The sequence below is a fragment of the Zophobas morio genome, unplaced genomic scaffold (assembly GCF_036711695.1).
Source record: "Zophobas morio isolate AGI-343-1 ecotype UQ-CSIRO unplaced genomic scaffold, CSIRO_AGI_Zmor_V1 ptg000008l, whole genome shotgun sequence".
Classification (NCBI taxonomy): Eukaryota; Metazoa; Arthropoda; class Insecta; order Coleoptera; family Tenebrionidae; genus Zophobas; species Zophobas morio.
In genome coordinates this window covers 15,787,925-15,809,571 of record NW_026972113.1, presented here as the reverse complement: position 1 = coordinate 15,809,571, position 21,647 = coordinate 15,787,925, and the positions used below count along the sequence as shown (strand labels likewise).

The window sequence follows — 21,647 nt, the reverse complement described above, 5'->3', positions numbered from 1 at the left end:
CTGCAACTCTTGAGTTATTTTCTAAAATAAATTGACTGATCCATACATTTTTTTGTCACTGTAAAAGCAAATCTAAAAAATATGAATGCAATGATAAATTTACGAAAATATACTGATGATATTTTGCACATTTTAGATAGGATTTATTCGGCAAAATCTTGAGATGACGTCATCAAGTTTTGGGCTTGATAAACAGATATATTTTAATTAAAAACGTACCATGTCAAACAGTAACGTCTGCAATAAATCTAAAAATTTAGTTTTGCAATTCTTGATTCAATCAATAAAATAAATTGACTCAGTGATTAATTTTTTTTGAGACACCCCCCATAAGCAAAACTAAAAAATTTGAATGGAATGATATATCACAAGTATAATCTCATCCTATTTTGGATATTTTAAAAAGGATTCATTTGGCAAAATTTTGGGCTGACGGCATCAATTTTTTGGAGGAAGTAAGTATTATTTTGAATAAAACTTTATTATGCTTATCATATGTTTAACACATCTGCAAGTTTTCAAAGCATTCGGTTTTGCAGATTAAAAATTAAATTGTAGGTGAAACGAAGTTCACCGGGTCAGCTAGTTTATTAAATAAAAACTCATTATAAAAAAAAATTACTTCACTATTTGGTTTAAAATGTTATCTCAAAAAGTTTTCGTTTTGAATCCAAAATTTTCTATGAAACTTTTATCCTTGTCCACTTTATTGTATCTAAGTGTTTACGGATTATGGAAACCCGCAGTGAGGAGACGAAGCAGTCTAATACTCCTCGCTGCTGGGTACCATAATACATAGATCTTTCTTTAACAGATAATTTATTACTAGTGAATGTTCTAATGAGTTGCGTAGATGCGAAGAAGAAAAATAAAAGAATCTCTGCCAATTAAAAGTATACCTATTTACTTACGAACAAAAAAGTATTAAATTTTATTAACAGTTTTAATTTTTAATAACTCCAATTTACACAACTAACTATCAGCGATTATGTACAAAAGAATTCCGGCACAACTTGTCTGGATTTTCTCGACACTCACTGGACTCGACTTGATGAGTGAATAATCTCGTTCCCAAAGGTGGCCTCCATTTAAACCTATATTCCGTTCTCGATGTTTCGCAATCGAGGTCTTTCTGGAATCCATTGCGACGCCGCTTCGAGGGGTTTCTTAAAAAAAGACAAATTGCAGTTAGAAATATTGCCTACCTATCGTCTAGCGTTCCAGTGTTAATTAATATGGTTTATTACTTTATTTATTTGTTTGATTTTTCGGTTTTGAAATTTGGAGCAAAAACTTATCGTCCTAAAATTCAGGGATCTCGCGTCTTTGAATTTTTATGGAGTGTCTAGTGTTGCCAGAGCGAAATTGTGAAATTCCGCTAACGATAGAGGAATTCCGCTACATCTGACAACACTGGGAGTGTTATTAACTTAGGCGTGCATGCGTGCGCACAATGATCTTAACTTCAATGGCAGCACCACACGGATCGTACGCTGGTAGATCCCAATGTCAACAAACTGCGGCTGTCAAAGCAGAACTAACCTCTTTCATGCGAAATAAAAATACCAAGCATTCCTGATGAAATGTGGCTGCAGATATAATTGGTAAGTTGACGCAGATGAATTGCTAGCCATTAGCTGCTATTGGTCTGTAGTAGGGGAGAGCAGACCGAAATTGACACAAGTCTTCACCAGAGGCGTTACAAATGCTAATAGTAAACGTTCAAAAAACATGAGAATAGTCGTTCGCCGAGTGGACGCATTTTTGCTAACTAAAAGATAACCCAGTGATAACATATTTGTGCACTATCACTAGTTCGTATCGGTCTTTCTACCTGATCGATCGTGTTGCACTCGTGTGATTTATTCATCATTTCTTTGTTGTAGATTTTACACTTTAATTATGGACAGTCACTCTGAAGAAAACACCGTACGTACGTAATTTCAATGTTTATCTAAAAATAATTATCGCACCTTCAGATAACGTCGGAGATAATACAGACTATACGTAGCAACAATTTCGACGTTTTTAAAAAACTTGTGGACATTTCTCCCGAAAAATTTCGCTGGCTCCAAAATGATCTTGGTTTGTTGTTACTGCACGAAATTATTCGAGAAAATCAGTAAGTGTATTGAAAATAATGTTCCACTCAACTTAACTTTTCAATTCCAGAAGAGAAATGTTTCTATATATACTAGAGTATCAAGACACCAACAACCGGAAAATAGGTTTAAAATGTATGCTGGATTTTAGTAGCAACGACCATGAGTACTATGTCTACGAGCTATTAAAAGACCGCTTGTTAATACATGAACAGTACAAATTTGATAGTCTTTTACAGTGGGCTATTGGAAAATCGTGGCTGAATTTGACAAAATTTTTGCTAGAATCAGGGGTTGATCCGAATCTCAGAGATAAATTTGACAATACACCTTTACATAACATTTTGCTTAAATGTTCAAATGAGGACCGTTGTGAATTTGTTTCTATGTTGTTGTACTATGGAGCGGATCCTTCGATTCAAACTCACAAAGGATACAATGCTTTTGAACTTGCACTCCAGGAAAAACATCCTTTTTTGTTGCAAGAAATACTCCACTACACGTTCGATAAACACACACATTTGACAATCTTTTCTAACATTCTGCTAGAACTTGCGAAGGAAAAGTCGACACTCTTCTATGAGATACTTTCGAATGACGTAGAAGTCGTTGTTAACGATACTCCAAAGGAATTTTGTAGGACTTTATACGACCTACTGACGATAGATCTACATGAGTTGCAACTACTTTTAAAGAGACATAGTTCTATGGCATGCGAAATTTTTGAAAAATGTAGTACTGATATCTTGTGTGACTCTTTAAACGTTTTGTCTTATGTTTGGAAAGATGAAATGTATCCCATGCTAGGAGACCCCAACATTATCACAAATCTGGACTATCTTTATGAAAGCAGTGAGGGACTCCGTCATCACATTCAAAATTTTTGTACAAATCTAGACAGTTTGAGAGTTTTTAATTCACTAATAACTCATTTGGAGGCACACAAACTAATTTTCTACTTGTTAACACGTGGTTTAACAACAAATTTAGATCTTGTAGATACGACTTTCGAAAAGTTTGGTTACTGTCCATTATTCAAACTTCTGTTACATATCAAGCCTCAAGAGCTCAAACAAAGGAAAGCAGGCTTTGTGACCAAAAGGAAAAATGCCGTTGTGAAATTAATCTGGGACGTTGATACAGATTTGGAAATATTTTTTCGAAATCTGGATGATACAGCGCGGAACGTCGAAGATCTCTTGAATTACTTTGCGCATCCGGAGCTGATGCACTGTTTGTTGAAGTTATCCACAGAAGGTAAATTATCAGAAGAGATTTCGAGACAATTAGAAGGTCACCCGCGAGTACCTCGCCTAGTTGAGTTGTCAAGAAATGTCTTCCGAAAGTATCTCGTAAAAACATTCACTGTTGGCAGTACGAGACAGTTTTACAGTATTGTTAATGCCCTACCAATTAGTAGGATCTACAAGAACATTATCACATTAGAAACTAAACTGTATTAAATCGAAAAATAAAGATGTTTACTATTAAGTTAAAAAAATCTGAGTGTGTTTATACCGGTGATGTTTGCACCACGGGACAGAGAAATTCGGTCAAACTACTTCAAAAACAAAGTAGTAGTTGTGAGAAAGTATCGATTTTGCCTAATCGTGTTGTCGTGAAAGGTCGAGAAAACGTAAAAGTAGAGAGTCGGCCGACGGACTCGATTACAATACTTCCTGGGCGTAAACAAAATATAAACCCTGCCCACCCACCCCTTCTCAATTGTGACGATTTTTTTTAATCTTAGAAACTTAAAACACATTTAAAATGGTAAATTTTTGTGAGGAAATACGGATTTGGCAATTACTTCATTACTCATTAGATCAAGGCAGGTATGGGTGGGGCTTAATCTTTGGCTTTAATTTTTTCTTAATATATGTACATAGTGTTTTTTTAATAACACGATAGGTACTCAAAAACATGTCTTATATGGTAATTTCTTATACAGAAATAATAAGGATTTTGCAGTTAAATTTCGCTCACTCGACTCTCGACGATTAAAAAAAATCATCACAATTGAGATAGGGCGGGTGGGCGGGCTTACATTTTTCCTTTTTTCTTAATATACGTAGTCGTCTTTTCAGAATAAAAAAATGTAAATGTATTATTAATACCGTTTTCTTGTTATTTAGATAAGGCAACAAATTAAATGCACAGTTCTATTTTTAAACGCTCTGTATTTTTGCTCGGTAAAAATGATAAATGTTAAGTTATATAATAAATGCTCAGTTAAAAAATAAATTCTCAGTAAAAATAATATATGCTTGATGAAATAATAGCTGCTTAGTTAAATTAATAACTGTTCGGTTACATAAGAAATGCTTAGTAAGATCCCTAAATATAAAAATTGGTCGAAGGTTATTTCGACAGAACTTCCCTCGCCCGTCAAGTGCAGAACAAATAATACTCCTGCTGAAGGCGCAAACTGAAAAATGAAATATACTTAAAATAGACAACAAATCGGAAAAATCGAAAAATCAAAAACTTTAAAAATCGAAAAATCAAAACACCCAAAAATCGAAACATTAAAAAATAAAAAAATTAAAATATCTGAAAATTGAAAATCCAGAAATTGAAAAGTTCTCAATATTCAAATCCTGAAAAATTGAGTATTGAAAACTTGAAAAATTGAGAAATCCAAGCATCAAAAAATAATAAAATCGAAAAATGTAAAATTTAAAAAATCCAAAAATTGAGAAATAGAAGAAAAGAAAGACCAAAAATTTAAAAATTCGAAAAATTGAACACTTGAAAAGCCAAAAAGTCGAAAAATCGAAACATCGGAATGTTCAAAAACTGAAACATCGAGAAATCAAAACATCAACAGTTGAGGAGTCAAAAAATCAAAAAATTAAGAAATCAAATTAGACGAAAATTGAAAAATTGAAAAGTTAATAATTGAAAAATTGAAACATTTTAAATTTTCGGTAAACCGAAAAATTGAAAAATCTAAAAATCGAGAAATTGAACAATCTAAAAATTAAACAATTTAAAAATCGAAGAATTGGAAAACCAAAAAATCTAAACCGAGAACTTGAAAAATCGAATAATCGAGAAATCAAAACATCAAGGAAAACAAAAAAATCAACGGAAAATCTAGAACTTAAAAATTGAAAAATTAAAATACCTATCGAAAAATTGAAAAACCGAGAAATCAAAACATCAAAAAAATGGAAAAATTGAAGAACCGAAATATTGCAAAATCACAGATCTGAAATACTGAAAAACTGAAAAATGGAAGGAAAATTGGAAAATCGAAAAAGTGAAAAAATTCAAAACTGAAATCTTGAAAAACTGAAAAATGGAAAGAAAATTGAAGAATCGGAAAAGTGAAAAAATCCAAAACTGAAACACTGAAAAATTCAGAAATCGAAAAATTGAAAAATCACAATTGAAGAAAGAATTGAAAAATCGAGAAATAGAGAAATGGAAAAATCAAAAAATCAGTTAATCGAAAAATTGAGAAATCGAAAAATTTAGAAACGTCAAAAATTGAAAACTGAAAAATAAAAAAATTTAAAAATCGTAAAACTGAAACATCGGAAAATTGAGAAATCGAAAAATGAAGAAATTCGAGAAACCGAAAATATGAAGAATCGAGAAATCGATAAATTGAAAATTCTCAACAGTAATATGTCGAAAAATTGAGAAATGGAAATCGAGCAAAACTGAAGCATCGTAAAGTTAATAAATTGAAAAACTGAAAATTTTTGAAAAAAAAATCGTATCAAAAACTAAAAATTCAAAAAATCGAGAAATTGAATAACCATGATTTTTTGATTGTTCAATTTTGTTCAACATTGAAATCCCAGTAAGTTGATAAATAGGAAAATTTAAAAAACAAAAATTTTAAAAATCCAAGAATTGAACAACAACAAAAAAGCCTGCAAACTCACAAACTCGAATGATCGAGAACTCAAAATATCAAAGAAAACAAAAAATCTAAAATTTAAAAAGTCGAAATAGTGAGAAATCTAAAAACCTAAAACTTCAAAAACTGAAAAATTAAAATATCGAAAAATTTAAAAACCGAGAAAACACAATACCAAAAATTTTAAAAATTGAAGAAAGGAAATATTGCAAAATTCCAAAGCTGAAATATTGAAAAACCTAAAAATGGAAGGAAAATTAAAGAATCGAAACAATGAAAAAATCCCAAAAATTGAGAAATAGAGAAATGGGAAAATCAAAAAAATTGGTCTAAGGAGTTTAGACAGTACTTCCCTCGCTATCGGAAACGTGACGACTGCATGCCTATTATGGTTTTTTTTCACATTAGATTTCAAAGCATTCGGTTTTGTAGTTCCTGATTAAATTTTTTGAGTCACCCTATATATCCGAATCCAAAAAATATGAATGGAATGATAAATTACAAGAAGAGACGCATCATATTTTGTACCTTTTAAGCAGGATTATTCAGCAAACTTTTGAGCTGACGTCCTCAGTTTTTTGGAGGGGATAAGCAAATATATTTTGACTAAACATTTATTATGATTTTTATAACCTTAAAACAGATGCAAGATTCCAAAACATTCGGTTCTGTAGTTCCTGATTAAATCAATAAAATAAATTTACGCATTCATTAATTTTTGGGGTCATCCTGTATATGCAAATCCAAAAAACATGAATGGAATGATAAATCACAAGAAGAGACTCATCATAAGTTATACAATTTAGATAGGATTTATTCAGCAAAATTTTGTGTTGGCGTTATCCATTTTTTAGGAGGGATGAGCAAATATATTTTGATCAAACATTTACTATGCTTATGATAAATTTAGAACATTTCCAAGATTTCAAAGCATTCGGTTTTGTAGTTCCTGATTAAATTAATAAAATAAATGTGCGCATTCATTAATTTTTTTGAGTCACCCTATACATCCGAATCCAAAAAATATGAATGGGATGATAAATTACGAGAAGAGACTCATCATGTTTTGTACATTTTAGATAGGATTTATTTAGCAAAATTTAATTAAATAACCTTAAAACGTGTTTAGAATGGTAAATTCTTGTAGACAAATAAGGATCTTGCAATTAAGCCCCGCCCCTCGTGCTGACAACGAATGAAAAGTTTATCACAATTGGGAACTGAGATCGGGGCGGGTATGGGTGGGGCTTAATCTTTGGTTTGGTTTTTTGATTTTTTTTTTCTTAATATACATAGTATTTTTTGAACAACAAGATACTCAAAAACATGTGTTTATTTTTTCTCGTAGAGAAAGTTAACACAACAATTTAAGCTGCGCCCGTTTGGCTCACGACGAATAAAAAAAATCATCAGAACTGAGATAGGGTGGGTGGGCGGGGCTACATTTTGCCCTTTTTTCTTAATATGTGTAGACTTATTTCGACAACAAGCAACTTAAAACATGTCTAAAATAGCCAATTTTTGTAGTAATCAACTTAAATCCTCCACTTTTCTTCTACAACCCCGTTAAATACAGCAAACGTTGAACGCCAACAACAAGTTTATAAATCCCACTTTAAACTACTTCAAAAACCAGGCACAATGGGTCCCCGAGACTCTTTCAGTTTATTTCAAACACAAAGCAAAAGGGATCCCCGAAATGTTTCAGACTACTTCAAAAACAACGGATTCCCTAGATTCTTTCACCTTGCTTCAAAAACAATAAATAGAAAGATCCCCCAGATTCTTTCAAATTATTTAAAAGACCCGACAGCACGAGCAGGGGCGGATTTGGAGCTAACGTTAAATGAAAGAGAAATTTCAGAACTTCAAAAGATTTTTCAAAACCACTCTTCAGTGTTTAAGTGACAATAAGTGAATAGTGAATTTGTGTTCATCAGAAAAAATATCACCATATGAAGTGCAATGATGCCCGAATCAACTTGAAGATGGCCAGATAAACTTGAATTGAAATGATGTTAGTCATAATGCAGACAGTCAGACAGTAATAATCAATCAATTTTTTTGGCGGTAAGTGCAATTTCTTATATTAATTGCATTTGTTCCGAAGAGATGTCGCGAGGGCCGACCCTTAACAGGGGATGCGATCGATAAATACTCTAGATGATCCAACGTACACGTTTTTATGAAAGCACAGCAGCGAAGACAGCGTAGTGTTAAACGAATTTAAAAATCACATTGAGTTAGGCAACACAATTTACACGAAATTTCATTTAGGTAAGCTTCAAAATTCATTCGGGTCTAGTCCGTGTCCAGTTACGTTTTCTTTGACACCAACTATCCACCAGCAGTATCGATTTGAGATAGCACTTTTGCGTGGATAACCAGGTCAGTAAAACCGTACTAGTTTAACAATCGTGGTACCAATCTAACCACAGCACTAACTGTAGTTATTAACAACTATAACTCATTGCTCCGTTGTTGGTACTTCGCTGTTATGGCGACGCGCGCACTTGTATTTTATATTAAACGAGCTTGAGCGGAGGAAGGGGTAACACCGGGATTGGCACATTAGCAAAAAAACTACTGGTTGTCTTTGTGCCGGTAAGAGGGGATACTGCGAAATTCAAAATTGGATGAAATTATTTTTGAGACAAAGGGCAAAGTACGCCTGTGTAACATATGTAACAATGGCGGATGAGTGGCGTGCTTGTGAAGGAACAATAATTGGAGTACTGGAAGTAGCATCTGCATCATAGTACTCCGTTTACTGAACAGATGGAGTTGCAAAAAATGCGTCATTTTCACGTGATTTGTTGAAATGCCCAACCGTTTTAACACTGCCCAACAAATTATACCTGTCCTTGTCGCTCAAGCTAAAGTCAAGTGGAGCTTTCACTCTTACTTGTGCCTTCGTGTCGTCGTGCTTTTTCCCGTTCTAATAATAATAATAATAACTTCTTGCAGATCATTTTGTTAAAATTTCTCTGTTTTAGATCTTTCACTTTAATTATGGATGTCACCGAACAAACCCCTATCGTACGTACATAATTTCCATTATTTACCTAAATATAATTATCATTATAATTATCATATTTTCAGACAAAGGAAGACATAGTATGCACCATACGCACCAACAATCTCCCCGGCTTAAAAATACTAGCGGAAATTTCTCCCGAAGAATTCCACTGGCTAAAAAATGATTCTATTAATTTGTTACTCAGCCACATTCTTCAAGAAAATCAGTAAGTGTGTTGAAAATAATGTTCCATCCACTAACATTTTCAATTCCAGGAAAGAAATGTTTCAGTTTATGCTACAATTCCAAGACACCGACAGCAGGCAAAGAGCCTTAAGATACATACTAAATTTTAGTGACAAAGAGCATGAGTACTATATCCACGAACTTATAAAAGACGGCGTGCAAATACACGGACACAACTTGGAATCGGATCTTTTACACTGGGCTGTTGACAAGTCGTGCTTGAATCTGACAAAATTTTTACTAGAAGCAGGGGTTGATCCGAATATCAGAGATGGATCTGGTCGTACACCCCTATATAAAATTTTTGAGAAACCTGAGAATCGTTATGAATTTGTTTGTATGTTATTGTACTATGAAGCAGACCCGTCGATCGAATTTTACAGAGGATACAACCTTTTTGAAATTGCAATTAGAGATAAATATCCAGTTTTCTTACAAGAAATATTATTCTTCTACACATTCGATGACGAGCTACGTTCGGAAATCTTGTCTGATATTCTACTGGCACTCGGGAAACAAAAGTCGACGTTTTTCTATGAAATACTTTCGTATGACGTCGAAATTTTGATTAACGATACTTCAGGAGAATTTTGGAATACCTTGTACGATGTACTGACGATAGATCTAGTTGACTTACAACTACTTCTAGACAAACATACTGGTATGATACGCAACGTTTTTGAAAAATGTAACAATGAGATATTTAATCCTAATTACCGGAAACGGGATAGGTCGTATCTTGCGAGGCTATGGCAAAGTGGAATTTACACTATACTAGAAGACCACAACGTTTTGATAAATTTGGACTATCTTTATGAAAACAAGGAGGAACTACGTCACCACATTCACAATTTTTGTTTAAGTTTAGACATCTCGAAAATTTTTGAGGCACTAGCAAATGTAAATGCACACGACCAAATTTTCTACCTGTTAACACGAGGTTTAAGGGCAGATTCGTATTTCGTTGATACGATTTTTGAAGAGTGTGGTTACTGTCCGCTGTTCAAACTTCTCTTGCATCTCGAACTTAAGACGTTTTCACGAAAAAAGCATGCACTCTTTCTAAGAAAAAGAAATTCCGTTGTTGCATTAATCCGTGAAGTTAATACAAATGTGAAAACGTTTTTTCGAAATCTGCAGGAGACAATGTTGTCTGTGGAAGACCTTCTAGATTACTCGGCGCATCCTGAATTGATACGCTTTTTATCGAATTTGTCTGAATACGTTGGAAGAATTAAATTAAAAGGGATTCGTAGTCGATTGGAGACTCATCCGCGTGTGCCTCGTCTAGTTGAGTTGTCAAGAAATGCCTCAAGAGACTACCTCGTAGAAAGGCATTCGATTCTCACTACGCGAAAATTTTATAGAGTTGTTAATGCTCTGGAAATTCCTAGTTTCTACAAAAAAATTCTAACCTTAGAAACTAAACTGTATGAAGTGATAAATAAAGATGATTATTGTTAAATTTTGTTGACGAATGTGTGTGTGACACAAATCCAAAAACAACGCTGTAGTTAAGAATCTCTGAGTGTGTTTACCACTTTGTTGTAAAATCATCGTGTATATAATAGTATTTTTTTACTTCGCTATAATTACAACAAAAATGTATATAAAAAATGTTTCCAACTTAAATCCGTTGGCTTCAAGGTTCAGTATTATGACCAATATTGTTCTCATTTATATAAATGATATGTATTTTAATTATTTAAGTTGGTTGGACAGAACTCTCCTTCCCTGTGCACCACAATGTAACACGTCGTATTTTTTGGTTAAATTATTAAACATGAATTTGCGATTTTAATTTTTTTTATAATAATATAATAATTATAAGTTATAATTATAAACTGTTAACTATATGTAATATAGGATAAATAACATAATAAGGTGTGAGCAATAAAAGGTGTAGAGCAAGTAATAATAGTGGAAAAAAATGCGAGTTGTATGTAATAGCAACGTTTTCTAATCAATGAGCAAATACCAGTGATAACACGCATATGAGTGAAGAGTGAAAATACGATGGTAGAACCAGGACTCGTTGTAATTTTTGGTCATGATATAGAATAACTTTTACTCTTATAATTTTAAAAATACATTCCGTATTTCTTTTATCAGATTTTAAATAATATACACTAGGTTGAAAAATATTTGTTTCACTATTTTGTTTCTGAAGTGAGAGGGTCTGTGCAAAATAATGGATATTTGCCAAATTTTTTCTGTAATATAGTTAATTCTATGTAATTGTGTAAAGTTTAAATTGTAGCAGAAAATCCCCACGTGAGTCATCTCGCCATGTTTAAGGGCCTAAGGGCCATCAAGGCAGGAAGATCAAGAGATTCATTGGGTTGCCGTATCTGCCGACGAAAACTTAAAATGTGGCTAGAATCTTTAGCTTTCATAAAAGATAATGTGACAATGTATAGTAAAACCTAATGGTTGAATAAGCTTCTCCAAAATGCTATGAGGAATTGAAGGGCAGCTAGAACAATTGCTTGTTCCTTTTTCGGGAATTGGTTAATGTTGAGGATTACACTGAAAGGTTCTACAGCTAAACCTTTTCTCCTTCAAGAAATGTGTTAAATGCGTTATTAATCCTCAACATATATAAATACAAAGAAATGCGTTATCAGTCAGCAAAAACACAAGGCGATAAAACAGTTGAAACATGCAATATCTAATATTAATGTTTATTAATTGAATATAAGGAACGAACTCACCAAATTGAAGTTTTAGCGAGGAACAAAATTCGCAGCACCCACACAATGTCAACGAGAGTCCCCCCCAGTTATCTCCAAGCATTTTTATTATCTGAAAAACTGACTGACAAAGACAAAAAACTAAAATCTATAGCTGTACTCTTCTCAAGGGTAGCAAAAAACTACTCTCAACATTATGAGTCTGCTAGAGAGTGGTTCTTTTTTTTACTATATGCAACCAACAATACAACCGTCACAACCCAGTTTTTAATTCCCATCATTACATACCACGACAAATCCACACCTCTTCAATTCTCTTTTTGTCTTACACACCCGTTAATTAATTTTTCTCCCCGAATTTTCCTGTTTTCCCCACCAATCGCAACCCACGCCTCTTCCTGACCCAACATTCCAACACACGTCCCGCTTCCTGCTCTCCTGTCACCTAGAATTCACTATCGTCTTACCCCTTTACTTCAACCGAGATATTTGAAATTCCTTTCGACCCAACAATCCTCCTAATCTCATCCCCACCCTCTTCGTCACATTCTTAACCGCCTATAACCTTCTGATCTTTTGTCAAGTTTCCTGCTTAATTTCCGATAATTTTTGCATAAATTAACTATGGCGTGTACTTGTCGTTGACCTCCTCGCTGACCTGAGATCCTGATACACAAACCCCGTTGCTACGGCAAGTTCTGTCAGTCATACAGCGTTGACAGCTGACATTCCTCATTTAAAACAGGCTCGCATACTTCTTTGCGTTGCTGTCGCCCTGATGGCGGGTGTTCGAAAGGTGCGGTTAGAGTCACAATGCGGCGACGAAAATTTCGGTTTCGGGAGAGGTTTTTCAATTTTATGATTTCCTGGTAGCAACGAGTCTCGGCTGGCGAATACCCTGGGATATTAAGTATTGGCGATTTTGTTGCCTTCTTTGAGGTTATTTCGACGATAGAGCAAGTATTTAGGTATTAGGTGGACGGAATCAAACACTAAATAAAACGGCTTATAAACAGTTAATAATAAATACAGTATATAATTTAAGTATTCTTGGAAAAAAAATTGAAAAAATTGGTCGAAAGATGTTTCGACAGAACTTCTCTCGCACCTAAAATACAGTGAAATCCAGCATTTTTGAGTTGAATTTTTACTTTACAGAATTTTGTCAGGAACATTTTTGCAAGGACACGTATATCAATTTGGATTAGTGCAGTATAATACTAAAAATAACAGTACTGTATTCCCAAAATTTTCTGGGAAAATGGAGTGACCCGTTCCTGATTTAATCAATTAAATAAATCGACACATTCATTTTTACTATCCACCCGTATAAACAATTCTAAAAAATTTAATAAAATGATAAATCACAAGTAAAAACTCATCATATTTTGCACATTTAAGATAGGGTATATTCAGCAATATTTTGAGGTGACGTCATCAATTTTTTAGGGGTGACGAGCAAATACATTTTGACCAAAAATTTACGCTTATGATAACTTTAAAACATCTCTAAGATTTCAAAGCATTCCGTTTTGCGGTTCCTAATTACGCCTTCATTAATTTTTTTGGGTCACCTGTAGAAGTAAATCCAAAAAATATTAATGGAATGATAAATCACAAGCAAAAACTCATCATGTTTTGCACATTTTGGGTCATAATTTTTTTGAAGGAGATAAGCAAATATATTTTGAGTAAAAATTTATCATACTTATCACAACTTTAAAACATCTGCAAAATTTCAAACTATTCGGTTTTGCAGATTCAAAATTAAATTGCAAAATGTTGTTTTATAATTTTGATTTTTTTCCAAAAATCTGGACGTTTTGGGTAAAAACTCAACACGGAATCATAAACTACATGTGTAAGACTATGTTATTTTAAACAATTTAAATCCCGATTACTTTGTACAATATTGAAATGACGTCATCGTATTGGTGGCGATGATTAGACAAATTTTGGTGAGGGTTTGACCATCTACATGATATAACTGACATAAAAATTTACAACAATCTATCGTCTGTGTCAATTTTTATTAGACGTATTATCTTCGAAACTACTGGACTGATTCTTGTCAAATTTTGTATGTATCTTAGGAATATCATGTAGATGGTAAAACGCTAACCAAAATTTGCATAATCATCCTCATCATAAATGTGATGACATCCCCACAAAATTTTAATTGTTGATCATTTTGCCCATGTGCCAACTTCAATAACAACTACAGCTTAAGGGGACTCGCTAGACGAGGTATAACATTTTTTTGGTTTTTTGTATGAAAAAACTATATTAATATAGATGTATCTACATCAAACTGCAGCTTTTTTCATATTCTAGAGCGCAGAGACCAGTTCAATCAATTAAAAAAATATGGCTGAGAAATATCGTAAAAAAAGCACCATTGTATGTTTTCTTTTCAAGTTTTTTGAGTCATATCCATCATACAATCGCTTAAAAATTCGCACGTGGATAGAACATCACTTTTTACAGGCCGCAGTGTCATTAAATGTTTGTTAGTGGTACAATTTGTTTAAATAATAATGTGTTTATTAAAATCAAAATGTACCACAAATTAATGCAAAATACGTAGAATAATTTTAACAGGAATATCAGAGGAAAATTAATGGTCTATTGGTTAGCAGAGTTTTTAACAAAAACTAACAATTATTGAAAAAAATTGGTATCAATCTTAGATCATATAATAAATAGATACCACTACGCCGTGTTCTTTCCATAGGAGAGCCTGTGACGACATCCTCCTGTCACATATCTCTCTTGTGCATGGAGGGATTGCAATGAAGCTATCCTTGCCTGATCACTATTTGAATTTTGCGCGCCTAAATTTTAGAAAGTATGTCTGAACTAACTTCGTACGAAAGATGTTGACAGATTGATTTTATAAATAATTCACAGTAGATAACGAAAGTAACAGTAAATTATTGGGCAGAAATTGTGATCCGTTATGATTACACTTAAAATAGGATCTTTGTTCTAAATTCTAAAATTGTTTTTTGTAGAACAACTCGAAAGAGAGGTTAGAAGAAACATCTGTCAAAAGCGATTTGTTTCGCTGGTGCGGTACAAGGATGGAAGTGAAATAGACATATACAGATGAAATGCATATAACAAAGATGAAGATGTGGTGATCACACAAGGATAGCATTATACGACTCCCCTTGACGTAGAAAACGACAACAAATAGCTTCATGTCTAGTCACACCATTCAGTTTGAGTATTGGTATCTATTTATTATATGATCTAAGGTATCAATTCGACAGATTTTGAGCCGTTAGTTCAGTACTTTGGCGATAGGAGCGCCACTAAAATTTACGGAAGCGACTTTCCCGGTAAAACCCTTATGGCCTGATCTACCATAAACTGATTATTAGCGTTCTCGGCTGATTTTTCTAATTTATGGCAAGGAACTCATTTTTATAACAAGCCGCCAGGACCGGCCGCAGTAATCTATTGTTAAGGAAATTAACTTTTACGCAATGAGGTACTATCATAAAACCGAATTAAAACTGGGGAACTATAATATTTTTACTCCACTCAGGATCCTGAATTCAATACACATGATTACTAAAAATTCATTGTAATATTATTGTTAATGTATATTTTGCTTTGTTAATTAATAAAACTAATAAACATATTTATAATAATAATAAAAAATATATAAAATACAGCTTTTGTTTAACACGTATAAGTAGCTAAGTGGATCTACTACTTATCCCAGAAAGGAGGTGTTTTAAAAAAGCCCTACGCCCAGTAACTTCTCCCTTCATTGTTTACTCGAAAAAAGTGCTCGTATATGTTTTCATTTGCCGAGAGATCATTTTCAAAATATATTTATAATAAAAATATGCAAGTCTTGGTGATGAAAAATGTACTCCTAATAAATTATTAAAGTATAGTTTCCTCAAACCTATACGGCGTTTATGGCTTTGACGTTTAAAGTACTTTACAGCCGACCCTTCATAAAGCTTAGTAAATGTAAACAATGCCACGTGCCAGGGACGGCCGAGACTCGAAGGACCGGACTAAGAGTAATTTTGTTTCTTCCGTACCTTAATTATTTAATCATTATTCTGCACATTTGAAAATATTATTAAGGCAATGAAAGCAAAAAACATAAAATCTTTAATAAGTACGATCGCAATCATAGAAAACTGGTCCACAAAGTTTTTTGATAAATCAAATAATTTTGACGATGTCACCGGCCTTTGTTTCAAATCCAGAGGGTACATTCATATTGCTGTTATATTAAAAATAATACATGACTCGAGAGCGAAAAGTATGCAGCAAAATTTTGAGAAATATGATCATGTAATATGCATGAAATTTATGCAAATATGCTGTAACTTTATTAATATATGCAGAGATATGCAGTTGCATATCCTCCAAAAATTGAAAATAAGTGTAATAACAGAACTAAATTTATTTACAAATTATAAAAACAGGTTTATCAAGCTTATTTTTTTTAATAAAAAATACATAGATAAATAAAATTTTTAAAAATTATTGTCTTACAGTAAATAGTGACAAATAAATAAAAATTAATAATAATAGGCCATTTAATTAGTATTTTTGTAGCAATTTATTTTTAAATACTTTTGGAAATTTTGTAGCAAAAAATTTTGCCGATGATCCGAAAACATATTTTGTAAATAGAAATGCGGTTTGTAGCAGAAGCTACAAAACACAGTGCCTTCTTGAAGAATAAATTCAGGAAAAGACCAGTACAGGACACGGTTGATAAAAGCGTTAACTGTTAATTTAGAAGAGTCGAGTGATGATGACAGTGACTATTTCGATCAGTAAATAAGCAGTTGTGTTAATAAGTAAATAGTTGTGTATATAAAAATTCTAACTAATTTGCCGTAATAAAAAGTGATTGAGAACAAAGTTACTTTGTTTTTACTTAAAATAAAAAAATCGAAAGGCGCAGTTGTCGGTAAATGCAAAACTCAGACCTGCCCTGTGCTTTTACCAGAAAAGGTCTTTTCAGGTAGGTATCGGTGAGCGGATTTAAGACATCCGGTTGTGACGGCCTATTGAATTATAATGGGAGTCAAATTGGTGTGAAGTCATAAACGCCAAATATGTTTGAGGGAACTCTACATAAAAAAATAGAAACAAATTTTATTTATTTTAAAAAAATCTCTCGCAAAGGCAGGTTCCTCTTTCTTCTTGAATCAATTATTTCGGGCAATAATGCGCCAAAGTAAAATCTGCCAAGTTTATCTGTCATCTTTTTACATATTTCTTTGTTTTTTTCTATATTAATTGCTTTGGGTGTCCACACAACAAAATAAACTTGTGAAATACCGGTAACAAGCATTTGTCCCTGGACTTTGAAAGTAGTAATCATGATTTTTTTTTAGTTTCAATTCTCTGTCTGTCAATGTACAAAATTTGATTATTTTTTTCCTAACCGCTTCTTCGGGAGACAAATCTTGCGATTTTGAAGGGCATTTAATTTCGACTAATGCACTCCTATCCTCTAGAACCCTGTCTGGACTAGCAGCCAAGTAAGGAAATTGTTTTGAAATAAACAAACCACACCGTTCAGTTTTTATATTTTTATTAATTTCAAAACATTTGACAGGTTTTTCCTCACTTTGTTGTCCATAGTATGTATGATTATTACCTCTAAATGACAACAGAGACTCCACAGTTTTAGCTGTTGCTGTAGTTGATCTAAGTTTGTAAATACGTCCAAAATTTGAAGCCGTAACCCTAATTTCTCTTTCTTTTGCCCAAATTTGCCTGTTGCCTAGTGTTTATTTCAATTTGGTCTAAATTCAAAGATAATTTTCTCAAAAAAACCCTTTTGGCTGTCACAAATGTTTCTACATCCATGTCAGGATTATCTAAAAAGTATTTAAACCATAATCGCAGTCGGGACCAGCATACGTACATTTTTTTACGACATATTTTTTTTACGAATACTTTGTCTAAGACGAGCTTGTTTCATAGACGAACAATATTTTTTTGTTATTAAACCAGGACCGTTTTAATCACAATATATTTACTTATCCCCTCTAAAAAATTGATGACGTCACCTCAAAATTTTGCTGAATAAATCCTATCTAAAATATGATGAGTCTCTTCTTGTAATTTATCATCCCATTAATATTTTTTGGATTCGGATATACAGGGTGACTTAAAAAATTTAATGAATGCGCAAATTTATTTTATTGATTTAATCAGGAACTTCAAAACCGAATGCTTTGAAATCTAATGTGAAAAAAACATAATAGGCATGCAGTCGTCACGTTTCCGATAACGAGGGAAGTACTGCCTAAACTCTTTAGACCATTTTTTTTTTAATTTTCCCATTTCTCCATTTCTCAATTTTTCAATGTTTCAGTTTGGGATTTTTTCACTGTTTCGATTCTTTAATTTTCCTTCCATTTTTAGGTTTTTCAATATTTCAGCTTTGGAATTTTGCAATATTACTTCGTTTCTTCAATTTTTCAAATTTTTGAAATTGTGTTTTCTCGGTTTTTAAATTTTTCGATATTTTAAATTTTTCACTTTTTAAAGTTTTAGGTTTTTAGATTTCTCACTATCTCGACTTTTCGATTTTTCAGTTCCATGATTTTTCAATTTGTCGAATTTTTAAATTTTAGATTTTTTGTTTTCTTTGATATTTTGAGTTCTCGATCATTTGATTTTCTGAGTTTTCAGGCTTAGATTTTTGTTGTTGTTCTTGGATTTTTAAAATTTGTGTTTTTTAAATTTTTCTATTTTTCAACTTACTGGGATTTCAATGTTTTGATTTTTTGATTGTTCAATTTTTCGATTTTTTATTGTTAAGTTTTTGATACGATTTTTTTTTTAATTTTCAGTTTTTCAATTTATTAACTTTACGATACTTCAGTTTTGCTCGATTTCGATTTCTGAATTTTTCGACATATTACTGTTGGGATTTTTCAATTTATCGATTCTTCATTTCTCAATTCTTCATGTTTTCGATTTCTCAATTTCCCGATGTTTCAGTTTTACGATTTTTAAATTTTTTTATTTTTCAGTTTTCAATTTTTGACGTTTCTAAATTTTGCGATTTCTCAATTTTTCGATTAACTGATTTTTTGATTTTTCCATTTCTCTATTTCTCGATTTTTCAATTCTTTCTTCAATTGTGATTTTTCAATTTTTCGATTTCTGAATTTTTCAATGTTTCAGTTTTGGATTTTTTCACTTTTTCGATTCTTCAATTTTCTTTCCATTTTTCAGTTTTTCAAGATTTCAGTTTTGAATTTTTTCACTTTTTCGATTTTTCTATTTTCCTTCAATTTTTCAGTTTTTTAGTATTTCAGATCTGTGATTTTGCAATGTTTCGGTTCTTCAATTTTTCCATTTTTTGATGTTTCGATTTCTCGGTTTTTCAATTTTTCGATAGGTGTTTTAATTTTTCAATTTTTAAGTTCTAGATTTTTCGTTAGTTTTTTGTTTTGCTTGATGTTTTGATTTGTCGATTATTCGATTTTTCAAGTTCTCGGTTCAGATTTTTTGGTTTTCCAATTCTTCGATTTTTAAATTCTTTAATTTTTAGATTGTTCAATTTCTCGATTTTTCGGTTTATCGATTTCTTTTTCATTTAAAGTGTTTCAATTTTTCAATTATTATCTTTTCGATTTTTCAATTTTCGTCGAATTTGATTTCTAAATTTTTTGATTTTTTGACTCCTCTACTGTTGATGTTTTGATTTCTCGATGTTTCAGTTTTTGAACATTCCGATGTTTCGATTTTTCGACTTTTTGGCTTTTCGAGTGTTCAATTTTTTGATTTTTGAATTTTAGATTTTTGGTTTTTTGATTTTTTTGGTGTTTCGATTTCCCAATTCTTCAATTTTTCGATATTTTAATTTTTCAGTTTTTCGAATTTTTAAATTTTTGATTTTTCTTTTCTTTTATTTCTCAATTTTTGGATCTTTTAAATTTTACATTTTTCGACTTTACTATTTTTTGATGCTTGGATTTCTCAATTTTTCAAGTTTTCAATTCTCAATTTTCCAGGATTTGAATATTGAGAACGTTTCAATTTCTGGATTTTCGATTTTCAGATATTTTAATTTTTTTATTTTTTAATTTTTCGATTTTCCGATTTTTAAAGCTTTTGATTTTTCGATTTTTCCGATTTGTTGTCTATTTTAAGTACATTTCATTTTTCAATTTATAGTTATTGGAAGGAAATGTTATTTAAATGTTAAAAAGTAGCATAGTCCTGAACTTGTGGTTTATAATAGTATATTATTAGCCAAGATTGCAAAGCCAAGCATTCTAGACCGAGCGCAAATTAGAACCCGAGACGCGCAGCGTCGAGGGCTCTGAAGCGCGAGGTCTAGAAGTGGCTTTGCAACCGTGGTTAATATACTATTTTTTTCACTAGTAGAAACCATAAGACAATAAATTGAAAAAATAAACGTTCAATTTTTCGACGCAACATGATTTTGTTTTGATTTCTAATCAAACTTAATCTAAATCTTCAACACAAAGAAAACCGTTTATACTTGTCGCTGAATTAATCATTTATCTTCTACCGCCTACCAACTATCATGCGTGTACTCAAGTAATGTTTGTAGCACACATTTGTTCATTTCTTAAGAAATAATCACATCAAACATTACGTACATAACCTCAGTTTTTCTTTTTGAACCGGTGGTCGCAAAAGTTGAATTTGCTACCTCTAAATGAGTCGACATTTGCATGCGTCATGGCTGCTAGTGAAAAAATACATTATTGAGATTATTCGGCTTTTCGATTTCTCGATTTTTCAACTTTAGATGATTCAACTTTTCAATATTTCAATTTTTCCATTCTTTAAATTTTCGGTTTCTCTCTTTTAACTGTACAAATAAGCAAGACATTTATAATACATTAATATCTAGATAGGTATTTATGTATTTGTAAAACTTACAACAAAAAATAGAAACATTTCTAACTAACAGTATATTTATAATAAAGCAGACTCCAAACGCAAAAACAAAATTTTTCATAAATTGATGTGGGTGTTTTGATTTTTCGATTTTTAAAGTTTTTGATTTTTCGCTTTTTCTATTTTAAATATATTTCATTTTTCAATTTGCGCCTTCAGCGGGAGTATTATTTGTTGTGCTGCACTTGACGGGCGAGGGAAGTTCTGTCGAAATAACCTTCGACCAATTTTTATACTTAGCACGTAGGGTTCTTACTAAGCATTCCTTATCTAACCGAACAGCTATTAATTTAACTAAGCAGCTATTATTTCACCAAGCATATATTATTTTTACTGAAAATTTATTTTTTAACTGAGCATTTATTATATAACTTACAGAGCGTTTAAAAATAGAACTGTGCATTTAATTTGTTCCCTTATCTAAATAACAAGAAAACGGTATTAATAGGCGAATAAACTAACAGACGGGTTTGATAAGCGTTGTTTGCTCAACAGTGTCTAAATTTTGTTTGAATAATATAATAATTATCTCGAATATTAAAATTAATATGTCAAAAGAATACGGGAAATGGTTATTCTGTGCTGAAGGTATGTTGTGGGCCGCCTGTCATAAATTACCATTATTCTTCATTATCGGCTTACGATGTTTTTATGACCCGCGTCCGGTAGTCGTCTATCTCAGCGCGTCAGGTAGATTTAAAGAAGAATTGCTGGTTGCGTTTAAGGCAACAAATGGCGTCCAATTCAAACTTGTCTCTCGTATAGCGTTCCCA

The 21,647-nt window shown here is 32.2% G+C and overlaps 3 protein-coding genes and 1 long non-coding RNA gene across 4 annotated transcripts in view; 3 read left to right on the top strand and 1 right to left on the bottom strand.

The window, feature by feature from the left end:
- LOC135125482 (xaa-Pro aminopeptidase ApepP-like) overlaps positions 1–21,647 on the top strand; it is a 51,798-nt gene that overhangs the window by 9,542 nt on the left and 20,609 nt on the right. The gene's annotated exons all lie outside the window — the stretch shown is intronic.
- LOC135125485 (uncharacterized) lies at positions 930–1,925 on the bottom strand. Its single transcript, XR_010279885.1, has 3 exons — positions 1,835–1,925; positions 1,543–1,771; positions 930–1,166 (listed from the first exon to the last, which is right to left on the bottom strand). It is a non-coding gene; the product is annotated as an uncharacterized LOC135125485 (long non-coding RNA).
- On the top strand, positions 1,443–3,627 carry LOC135125484 (uncharacterized). Its single transcript, XM_064051146.1, has 4 exons — positions 1,443–1,604; positions 1,887–1,929; positions 1,980–2,122; positions 2,173–3,627. The coding sequence occupies exons 2-4, from the start codon at positions 1,903–1,905 to the stop codon at positions 3,563–3,565; spliced, it is 1,563 nt and encodes a 520-aa protein (XP_063907216.1). The 5' UTR covers positions 1,443–1,604; positions 1,887–1,902; the 3' UTR covers positions 3,566–3,627.
- Positions 7,806–10,706, top strand: LOC135125483 (uncharacterized). Its single transcript, XM_064051145.1, has 5 exons — positions 7,806–7,936; positions 8,014–8,364; positions 8,973–9,015; positions 9,079–9,221; positions 9,271–10,706. The coding sequence occupies exons 3-5, from the start codon at positions 8,989–8,991 to the stop codon at positions 10,703–10,705; spliced, it is 1,605 nt and encodes a 534-aa protein (XP_063907215.1). The 5' UTR covers positions 7,806–7,936; positions 8,014–8,364; positions 8,973–8,988; the 3' UTR covers position 10,706.